This window comes from Geospiza fortis, unplaced genomic scaffold, assembly GCF_000277835.1.
Source record: "Geospiza fortis unplaced genomic scaffold, GeoFor_1.0 scaffold397, whole genome shotgun sequence".
Taxonomy (NCBI): Eukaryota; Metazoa; Chordata; class Aves; order Passeriformes; family Thraupidae; genus Geospiza; species Geospiza fortis.
This window is the reverse complement of record NW_005054537.1, coordinates 510,647-522,797: the sequence shown is the minus strand read 5'-3', so window position 1 is coordinate 522,797 and position 12,151 is coordinate 510,647. Positions and strand designations below refer to the sequence as shown.

Sequence of the window (12,151 nt, the reverse complement as noted above, 5' to 3'; positions counted from 1 at the left end):
TTAAAGCTTCAGAAGAGAACACATGTAACAGTTCCATCAACAGCAAGAAACAATTCTATTTCCCTGTATGCAGACAACAGCTGAATAACTCTTATGGAAAACATTGTAAAAACCTTCCTGGCTAAGCAGATATCTACCACAGAAAATTTCAACCCAAAGGGTTAAAAGCTTGGAAAGTCTATAAAAACAACTGGAGGAAGGTTTTATTATAGAAGGTTAGGCTGTTTTAATTGTAGAAATCCCTACACATTCTGTCAATAAGATATTAATAGACATTGCATCAAATTATGGTTTGGACTTTTTGGTACACATAATACATGAATAAATATACAAATACAATTAATACTCTGAAATCTTGATAGGTATTTAGAGCTGGAAATTTAATTTATTATATATTTGCACAGAATCCATCAAAATAGGGCTTAACTTGGTTGGGGCCTGTAGGCATAACTGCATAACTGCATAATAATAATAATAATAATAATAATAATAATACAACACTAAGAATGTGTTACAGCATAGTAACCTGTTTATTTCACATTACTCTTCGGGAAAGGAAATTACATATTTGGAAAGAGCTCATGATTTCTGGTTTATTGCTACCAGGAACTATTAATTTACAGGAAGCTTTGTGGATACAGTTTATAGACACAATTCTCTGCTGTTAACAGGCAAATTTGGTTAACAGGTTTATCTTTGTAAAATGTTATGGATTCTCTCACTTCCCTCTAAAATCTCACAAAGGAACAAAACACTGGCGGCTGGAAAAAGATGTTTGGCAGAAAGCAAACAGATTAAAACTTCTTGACAAGTGAATAGATCAACAGTGTCTAAAAGGATCTCAACTTGTGGTCTCATGGTTCAAAAAACATAAATTGAGGTAAATTACTCTTTGTCATCAAAAAGGAGGATGGTTCCAAAATAAACCTAGACTGCTGATTTAAGAGCACCACTTCTAACATTTTCTATTACTCTAATATAGGGTAACAGTTTTTGTAAAACTGTGAACGTCCCTCTATTATTATTGGCTAACTCTATTCACTCTATTTTTTAAAATGACCAGTTCAATAAATTTATTTAACATGGTTTACCAATATTTCCAAACCCAGCATGGAAAAGCCATCAGAACTATAGCAGGTCATGGGCCCTGAATGAAGCCGTCAACACGCATTAATAAATGCATGACAGCTGCCCAAAAGCCTTCATTCTTGTTGTTTAAACATCAGATTGCAAGTCAAAATGCACTGTTATCTTTGTTGAAACCAGCTCAGCTAGTATGACAAAAGTCAGAGTGAGAATAGATGTTCAGAAAAAAATCCAATCTGGATCACTGAATCTCATGAACAGAGGCAACCACTCTCAGACAGAGACTGGAAATGGTTTAATGTAACAAACTCTCTTCACTTTGTACAAACCTGCATAAAATGGATTATCTTGAAAAAAGGTATGTAGAATGCATTTTTCCTCCCCAGTACGTATCTTTAAAATAAATTAAAATATTTTTCTCCCTTTTCAAGATCTGTATAGGTTTTGCCTTGTAACTAAGAAACACTCTTCTAATATTCTTGTCTGAAACTACTGATATACAGAGATTGTTTTAAAATCAAAATTCTCATATTCAGACAGATATTGTAGTGGTAAATGTATCTATTGTAACACTATCTTTCTGTAGTTTTCTGTTAGGTAGAAGAGCTTATCTGACTTTACATCAAAGTCTGTAAAGCCAAACAGTTATGCAAGTATAACTGAATAATGAAAAAATAATTCAAAGTCAAAATAGAAAGATCACTGGGAAATACAGGCTTTTATAAAATTCTTTTATGGAGTCATCCTTTTTTCTATATGCTTGTATGATTTGGCATACATCTGAAAAAATAAAATTCTTTTCCCTTCTAACAGAATTACGTAGTTCAGACTCTAGATTATGTGGCACATTTGCAAAGTCCACGGCAGGCCTAAAGCTGTAACAATTCTTAATGGAGGAGTGGTATAAAATCAAATAAATATTAAACTAGAAGAGTTTTTTTTTAAAAATTACAAAAATTACTCAAAAAATAGGCAGAAGAAATAGAACATGTTTTGGGGTAGTTTTTTGATCCAGGCTCTAGTGTTTTACAGAAAGGATAAATATTTTATTAAATTACACATATAAAATAATGGTGAAAAAATTCTGTAGAACACTTTCCATTACAATGTACACATATGATAAAATATGTTTTTGTTTGAACTGTTGTAATTGCTGTGAAATACTTTGATTTTCTAGTTCTTTCTTCTTGTAGTCTTTGAACAATAAATTGCTTCTTCAAACAATAAAACTTTTTGTACTCACCCCCTTTTCAATGCTCCCTGTTTGGCAAAGAGTACCTTCTGCTGCTGGGATGCTGTTGGTAACACAGCGGTTACTTTTGCTGAGGCACCAGAGCTCTCTACACACTTCCTAGGAAAGAAGGCAGAAGCAAGTTGATCAGAATAAAAGCCTAAAATTTCTTCCAGTCCTCATACACACATGTATGCACAAATTTGTTTTGAACAGAGACAATTAAGTTGTCGTCTGCAGAGAAACATCTAAAGATAGCTGTGATAGCAGCAATTTTGAAGCCACTATATTTTGCCTAAGAATACTCTGCCCAAAAAAACCATTCTGGAAGCATCAAAACTAGACAATAATATATTTTTCACACCTGCAATGTAAGTAATGTTCTATAATTGCTTTTTTTCTTGACTTTTCCTAAGACTGGGCTTAGTATATTTTAGTGTTATAGAAGTAGTCTTCAGATGAGCTGTAGTGTCTCCATTAAGGCTGCTATCTGCCTCAAAATTACCTGCCAAAAAGGGCACCAATAATCTTGAGATATGAAACAGCAACAATTATTTTTCTTTCCTTTATGTAAAAAGAAAGTTTTTGAGTTTAGACTAGTCGCATTCCTCTCTTGCAACACTTGTTAAAGTAGTGCATGTTTAGTTAGAACTAACTAACCTACATACTAAAATATTTCCTTTAGGCTTTTTAGATTTGCAGTTGCTCTTTCATAAATTATTTATCCTATCCTATTTCCCTATGTTGTCAGTGTTAGACTAACTGAGAACTTCAAATAATCTTTTTGTTCCTACCATATTTTCTCATTTGGTTTTGCCCATTTATTAATTTAAATTAAGCCAGTTCTGCTGATACAGGAGATAAATTGTTAAAACTAGGAAAGGTTGAAATTCATAGTGTGGGCATGATCCAAAATCGGGTGAACACCAGAAATCTTCACAGTTGCTTCAGTTGCCCCTGGATTCAGCTGTGTACACACAAAAGAATGAAGAGATGTTTGCTTTTACAGTAAATTACTTACATAATAATATTTACTGTATTACTTTGGGATGTGTGCAAAAGTTCACATATTCCTTATACATATTCTATATTTTAATTTTTTTTATTTGAACATAACAAGATCTTTTAAATGATCCTTTGATAATCCTTACTGTTTCATTTTATTTAACTGCTGCTTGACAAAATATTCTACAAAAAATCCTTGTATAGGTTCTACAGTGAAACTTGAAAGAAAGAGGAAAAGACAGTGTGAATGAATTAAAGTTATTGTCCACTCCCCTCCAGGTTCATTGTTTCTTTGAGGTAAGGAATAAGTTATCTGGCACCTATACACCCTATATGATGTGTTCTTTACACATCAACAGGAACAACTGCTGTGTTTTACCCCAAGATTCATATTTCTTGCATTGTACTGCATATAAAAATTGATTTATTTATACATTACTCTCTAGTGGCTGCAGCAACAGTTCAACAGTAGAATCTTTTCTTGAAGAATGCAGAATTATTTACAAAGTTTAAAAACAGCTGGTGCCATTCTTGCAGGGATGTTAGTACAGTGTAATTAGTTTCATGATTGGCAGAAGCAAGGTATCTTCTCTACAGTCCATTAAAAAAATAGACTATAGGAACAGTTTGAAATTAAACTGAACGAAAACCGGATGGATGGACTTTCCATCTATTTTTTGACAATTAGGCCTAAGTTAATTAATCCTATTTAGTGTCTGACTCTATGAAAACTTAAAATTATTAAGCCTGTTTTGGGAGATTAACTGCCCCTTGTAAAAGTCTACCTGGAGCCAATGCAGAACTTTTCAAATTAGTTTTCTTTCAATAAACAAATGCAAGCAGTATAAATATTTACATAAAACTCTGAGCAAATTTGTTTTTCCTCACTCAGCTGAAAAATCTTCAAATTAAGATACACATAAATAAATATACTAATTAAAATAAAACAGAGAAGTAACAGAAGATACATCACATAGCTTCTTGAAAAGTTTAGCTCAATTACAAATTTGACAGCAACTAACTAAGATGCTAAAATTCAAAACTAAATCAATTTCACATCTAAATCAAGCATGAATCCAAACTTCAATACAGTACGGATTACAAAATTAAAATGTAAAATGAATTCTTTTCAGACACAGTATGAGGTCCTCCTGTAATAATCCTGCCTTACTTACTTTAACCTTTAATTTACTTCCTCATTTTGATGAACAAAATGGGTGTAATTTACTCACTCATTCTTCACATGTGGTTTATATTGTTAAATAAAAAAGAGTCAGACTGTGATAATTCTACTTATGACTTTCTATTTTTTTAGATCTGATCAAGTTCAAAGGTCTAAGTTAATAGCTGTTCTTACTCATGGAGTTTGCTCCAATGTTCTGAAAAGCAAAACATTCAACCGCACTAAGAAACAAAGATTTCAAACATTCTGATATGAACAAAAGCAAAAAATCAGGTCTGGATAGCAGTCTGGAGTTTTAAAACATCTATGTTCCAGGATTATTTGAATCTAGAATTCTGGCTTTTGCTCTGGAGTTTATGTGCAGAATCCCACTTCTGACATACCTACACAAGTACACCTTCTATACATCACGTAAGTGGAAGTAATAATTAATGTCTTTACCATTTGTCTCTACAAATGAGAGCATTTGACAACTTTCTGTATATTTAGACTCCTCTGGTGCATTAGACTCTTCTAATTCACTGATCTAATACCAACCTGACATTTTAATTCAACAGTGTGAATTAATGAATACAACACTCCAAAACTATTTTAGTCGTTCGTCTGTTTGCAGAAGATAACAAGCAGGTCAAGTCACCCCTCTACTTCACAAAATGAAAAAAACATTTATTCCTAAATTGTTTTGAGAAGCAGTACATCAAAACTAGATAGTATTACTATTCTGATTGACCTTTTTCAGATAGTAATTTCAACAGGAATTTACTTCAGTAAATCCCTAAAGACAAAATGATAGTGGTGAAAAATTACTATGGGCTTTATCATACTATTAATCTGTGAGCAGAAACCTCTACTTAAATCAGAAAGGAGTTCTGTTTGTGACAGATATACAATATCCTAAAATCACCAGAATATTTCCTCAAAGAGAAACTATTCAAAGCACCAAAGATCCACAAAAATAACAATGTATCAATTTGTAGATGTAATTTATATTAAACCCAAGACATGAAAGGATTTTTGTAGTATCTTTTAAATATAGCCAAATTTAAGATACTGTTTATTTTTCCCCACTGTACTGCATTTAAAAGAAAACATAGACTCTGAAGTATACTCTCCATCACCCTGTACATGAAAAGAAAAATAACATCAATAGCCATTTGAAAACAAATGAGATACCTAACAAGAAGTTAAAAAATCCATCTGTGTTGTTATTTGATTAAATGAAGATGGAATTAGACCAGGTGTTCCTATGGATAAGTCTTCTTCATTTTCAGCTGACCTTGGAAAGTTCAACAAAGCAGTTCTCACTAAGGTTCATAAAGCTTTCTCTTCTCCAGCTCAAACCCATGAACCCTTTACTTGCTCCTACTTTAGTTACTGAAAAGAGCTTTTTCCTTACTACCACCATTATCTGTAACACCTCTAATCAGTGGTTTTAATAAGCCAGCCTTAAAACATACAAGAAACTGCCCTGAAAAAGTCAGGCCAAAAATAACTAATAGAAAGTATAGCGCTTTGTCACACACATACACACACACACACACACACACATGCACACAAGCACACAAACTCACACACCCACCCACACCCACCCACCAACAGGTGATCCTTTTAGGGTAGTCTTTTCCTCCTCAGAAAAGGATGAAGCTAACGTATATTTGGCCAACATTATATTTGTTGGAATAATTCAATGAAACTAAGACAAAGGAGCATAATCTGAAAATTAAAAAATTACTTGAAAGTCAGTCTCCAAATGTCTGGATTTAGTAACTACTAATTTGTAAAGTAAACAAGGGAAAAGTTTTAAAAATCCAGGAAACATAAACTGAAGCTGAGGCCTTTCACAAGATCAAGACAAGATAGATGACAACCTGTAACGGTGTATCTTAGGGTTCCATGACTTCAGTTTGGAATTCGGATGCTTGTATTTGCAGTAAATTAAACAAAGCTGAACCCATCTAGAGAAAAAAACACAGCAAATCAAATTACCTTCATTTTGCCTAAGTATTATAAATGATGGAGCCTCTTTCTGTTGCATCATGCAGAGTTACACATAGGCATTTCAAATTATGTAACATCTAAGCATCCTATATCATAATCATAATAAATTGTTATAAATTGTTATAATAAAACAATACAGCACAATGAAAACTCAGTAATATGAGCAAAGATCAAATTGCTGTGCTGTTCTTGTTTTCAAAACTCACGAAAGCTTCCAACAAAAGTTAGTAGTTCAGCCTATAAAATTACAATTTAAAAAATGATGGGAAATACATTCACAAGGCATATTAAATTATGATAATTTGGGAGGTTCACCTTTTGTTCATAAAATTTTAAAAATCCTAAATAGGTTTGTCTGTTACTTCAGCAAGTTTAATTTATAATATGCTGCACCTCTTGATGAGCATTTGCTAACAGAGAGCATAAAAACAATTAGCTTGAATTGCAATTCAGACCTGAAAATCATCAACAGACTACTTTTGGGCTCATTGCTGAAATGAAGATGACAACTTGACTAAAACTAGAAGACCCTAATTAGTAAGTGAATTTCAGAAGGTTCAAAGTTTTGCCCAGATAAGCACCCAAAAGTTACCATTTTAGTGCTTCACTACCAAAAGCTCATTAAGTGGTGAATCACACCAAATAATGTGAAATAGAATACAGAACTTAAGTCACACCTTCGTATTATGTTTCCAACATTCTTTAATAAACATTGGGTGCTTATGTGAACCTTAAGGAAACTAAAGGAACTCTACAAGGTCAATCACCTCCAAGTACCATCTTCCTTTTTAAACCCATGCAACTTATCCATCTTTATTCAAACAACATTCTGGTATCTGGAATCTCATCCATTATTGCTTCTACGATCATCTAATGCATTTCTCCTGTTCACATCACCAGCTTCTCCTTGCACTTTCTTAACAGCATTCATAAGAGGCAGGCACATTGGTGTTGATATCTGTGTCTCGAAGAGAGAGAAAAGAGAAAAACAAAGGAAGAAAGGAAGGAAAAAGAGGGGAGTTTGGATACAAGATAGTCCTAATGAAGAAAAAATGGGGACTGCAGGAACTCGTTTGAAAAAGGATGAAGAACTGCTTTAGGTTCCCAAAAGAGGAAAACTTCTTGGACTTCCCTTGACTATACACACCAAAAACTTAGAAAAAAGAGGGAACAAAATTCATTTAAATACAACACAATCCTGTAAGTCCTTACACAAGAAAAGCTTGAAACTTTAATTATTTGCAATGCTGAAGGCCTGCACAACAGTGGCAAGAGTTCTTGCAATTGACTAGGAAGAAAAAAAAAAGGTTGACAAAAATAACAGAGTATGATACCAGTATCTTCAATTCCTCTCTTTGCTTACACATACTTTTAACATCACTTTGATAGCAATGTAACATAAATCCATCTGATTAAACTACATATGCTCAGCTAACAAGCATAAGGGCAACTTAGTTATGGTATGATATATGAAACTGGGGTCAATAAAGGCACTTTACAGTAAGTTATTATTATGCCCAAATTCAACTAAATGCATGATCCTAGGCATAGTATCAACAGTGAGGGAACAGAAGGAAAACAGTAGCTTTGGTGCAAAGATACAACAGTGGCTTCTCTGCCTTTCCTTGTGAAAGATAACCAGCTTCCAGAGTCTGCTTCTGCTTCTATCTTCCTATAAAACCCCTACCTCAAGCTCAATGCTACTGCTCTTCATTTAACTGGAGTAAACCACATCCATATTTCAAGAGAAAAGTGACTGTTTAATTAATGAAGGTTAAAATTTGTATCACCCAATCACTAGGGTCAATTGCAATTCCGTTTTCTTGGCCTAGTGGAAATATTTTAGAACTATAGCTATATAGTAACATATTTAGTCTCCTGGATTTTAAAGTCAGCTGATCAATGCCAGTAGAAAGGCATAAAATGCAAGAAAAATATACCAAATAATTGTAAGCTACTATCTCTCAAACCCTGCTGCTAGCAGCCAGCAGCTTCACAGATTGTAAAATGCAACACAGCAATATCAACCATATGCATAAAGTATTAACTGCTTTTAAAATGTCTGAGGTTTTAGCCTCTCTCCTAAAAATGTAGGGACCAGCTCTAAAGCAGAGCACTATTTTGAGCCACAAAATCAGTAAGTTAGGCATTTTTCAGGTATTATTTAAACTCATAAAGCAGAGAAATCAAAAGTCAAGACTGGAATTGTTTCCTGAGTTAACCGAGAGACAGCCAACAGCCAACTGTTACTCGGCAGATGCTCAAAGGTCAAGGAGATCAGAAGTCAATGAAAAAGTTTCCCTTACAATCACCTAAACCAAATTACTAAAGGAGGTTCTGAACTATTAGTGGAACTAAAACACAAACAGGGCAGAGAACTGACACACATCTAACAATCAGCAGAAGAAAATCCACACTGCATCATCCTAGAAGATGTAGGTTATGCAGCAGTCACATAACTGAAGAGGAACTAGCACTGTTTCTAACAACCTCAAAACCTTCCACTGCAGTGAATTCAATAAGATACCTGAAAGTATATATTGTCTTTAAGAAAAAGCTATGTATCAGTATTGAATGGTGCAATTTCCACCATTAGAATTTGGATCACTGCAAGCCATAAATTTACCATTCTCCTGAGTGTGAAAATATACCCTAAAAATGAAATATTTTAAATAGATCGAGCCATTGCCTTTCACTTTTATATTCAAAATACCCATTTCTTCACCTAAATTCTGTAACATTTTCCCTGTATCAAAAGGGACACAATATAGTATATAGATCAGTATAATATAGTATAGTATAAAGAACAATGCACATGTAACACTAGAAAGCTAGAACACTAGAAATGCTTTTGCTACAAGAGTTCTGTCTGAATATAACTAAACAGTTTGATTAGGAGTAGTTCTCAAAACAGTACCATAACTGAAGAGCTCCTTTTTATGCCAGATTGTCCCCTCATCAGTAAACAAACACACACAAAAGCAGAAACTTGAAGTCCCTTTAGTAATTGAGTTCTGATGCTTTAATTGGTCAAACACCTCTCATGTTATTAAACTTCACATTCCTAAGTGAGAACAGCTCCAACTTTAACAGTGAAAAATTCATTGCAGAATGAGGACAGGATCTATGATCTAAAGCAACAATTTAACTTAACACTCAGAGGAAGCAGGTGAGGAAATAAGGGAGAAAAGGCAAGAAACACAGATTAACATTAAAGCTACATGGTTGAAAGAAGTACTTTTTCTAAAGATGAGAAGACTGTGGCAGAATTCCTAAGCAGAAAGAATGTGAAGATTTTCCAAGTTATTTTAAAAACACCAATTATATCAACAGGTTCATCACAGGCCACAGAAGATTTTCTGCCTGCATGTATTTTGATTTGAGAGTTCAACTGTGTCTCTTGTCATGGCTTGCCACTAAAAACCAGTAAAGAACATGAGCAAGAGAAAAATGCAAGCAATTTTCTCCGAGACTTGAAATTTATTTCCTTTTGGGTCACAAAACTCCCTGATGGAAAACCTGCTCTATACCTTTTTTTATAAGATGCTTTAAATAAAAAGGGCTAAAAGAAATGCTTGAAAGGAGCTGGTATATGAGCTACATTCACTGTAAATAGGTGGTTTTTGCTGTGTTCTGCCATCATAGTTGCACGTTGTATGTTCGAAAAAGATCCATGAACTATTAATGGCATCTTCATGGAATAGTACATTGAGAAGAAATATCCAAAGCACTGACTGTTTACTTTTGATAACAAGAGAGTTGAGCAGAATATTCAATTTAGCTTCTCCTGGGATTTAGATCCAGTTTCACTCTTCAGTCCCGAAACCCTTTCATACATAAACAAATCTTTTCTAACTAGGTTATTTTCTGCACTAACTAGGTTATTATTTGCACTACAATCTCCCAAAAGCTGTTTCCCCCCACTTCAAAACTATCACTTCAAATCTCTAAGATAATAATCACCATGGTCACATTTAAAGAGCATTATGGCAGTGGCAGATAATATTTTAAATGTATATACTATTTTAAATTCATGTTATTTCTTAGAATGGATACTACCAGACTTCTACAATAACTTATATATTAACAGATGCAGTTTGAATCCTGTGATCGAAGTAGTGTGGTTATTTTCTGAGACACTTGGAAGTTATGTCCATATTGATGGCACACTGATGGAACACCTCACCCTATATCAATTCAGAGGTCTGGTAATGAAGGCATAGCTTCACTTCATGAAGACATTGCCTCAATTAAGTGTCAACATATTTTCCATAACTCTTAGGGAATCCCAAAAAAAACCTTTAAAAAAAAAGAAAGTAGAAGGCAAAAAGCAAAGATAACCTATATGTCTTCATTACTTCCAGTTATTTCTGGTTTAGAAACTGGTTTAAGAAAGAAAATGCACTGTACAGTATGATCATCACAACAATGGTTACACAGTTTAACAGTGTTTAAAAAACCCTACATATATGTAGAAAAGCCAGGTTTTGCACATTATGAACTTTCCAGGTTAATTTAGAATGCGATATGTCTCCAAAAACTGTGGTATAAATCATAGATTAAATAGCTGCAGATTTCCCTAGTCTGCAAATAAAAGATTGTGGTGAAAATTTGTAAGGAAAAAAGAAAAATAAAATGGTATGATTTAGATGAAGAGACAGGAAATAGGGCCATTAAGAACAGTGATGGGAAGTGAGAACCTAAAGAGGAACAATAAAGGCTAAAAGAGGCTTGATGAGGAATCAGAAGACTCAGAGCTAGTTAGCCAGTTACACAGTTCTTAGATACTTTCCAAAATGCAAACTGCCAAAGAGGCATCCCAAATAATATTGTATTTATCACCCCAGAAATATTAAAAATGGAATTTCTTGTTTTATTTCATTACTTTATCTGAATAATCTAAAAATTTAAAATTATTAAAACTATTTACTTTTAAACCATAAGATATGTTCTCAATGTTTACTTAGTGTGGTCTCAGCTGATTATTGCATAACAAGCACAGCAGAATGCTTTTTTGCCCTTAACTGCATACTTTTGGCTGGAAGATATTAAGTAAATATTTGCAACACAATGACCTACATGTGAAGGTTTTTATTTCTACTGTAAATTCATTTACGTTAATTATTGCAGACTGGTAGCTGCAGCCAAATCTTTGCTAGTACTTTGCCACTCAGTATTTTATCCAGCTATCTAGCTTCATGTTCATCTATTCCCAGAACCATAATTCATCTTTCAAAATAGATATCTGAATAATGTGAGATGCAATAGACCCAATGTCAGGGGAAAAACAAACAAACAATCAAACAAACAAACAAGAAAATAAAATCATATCTGATAAATTAATACAAGTACAAAAGGAGCTCCAAAATGTAGCTTTACATGGAAAGATTAAAGCCAAAAAACAAAAATTCATGTTTCAAGATTAATATAATAGAAACCTGATCTCAATCAAGTGAAATCAGTGAAAATTCTCAATTACACTTTACAAGGATTGGGCTCAAGTGTTCTGGGCTCTTTTTCTCCCTACAATTAAAGAACAGCTTACCCAGCTCATTGTTACCCACATTTTTAGTGTACAGCACATACAATAGGCTCAGGCAAAAGATGCAGCATAAGGATTAAAATTAACCCTTTGCTTACAAATGATG

At 33.6% G+C, this 12,151-nt stretch overlaps 1 protein-coding gene across 1 annotated transcript in view; it reads right to left on the bottom strand.

Annotated features, from left to right (window-relative positions):
- ADAMTS6 (ADAM metallopeptidase with thrombospondin type 1 motif 6) overlaps window positions 1-12,151 on the bottom strand; it is a 141,099-nt gene that overhangs the window by 42,965 nt on the left and 85,983 nt on the right. The window contains exon 12 of the mRNA XM_005429297.2: window positions 2,330-2,437. Within this exon, the coding sequence (XP_005429354.1) occupies window positions 2,330-2,437 (108 nt within the window). The remainder of the gene's footprint in view (window positions 1-2,329; window positions 2,438-12,151) is intronic.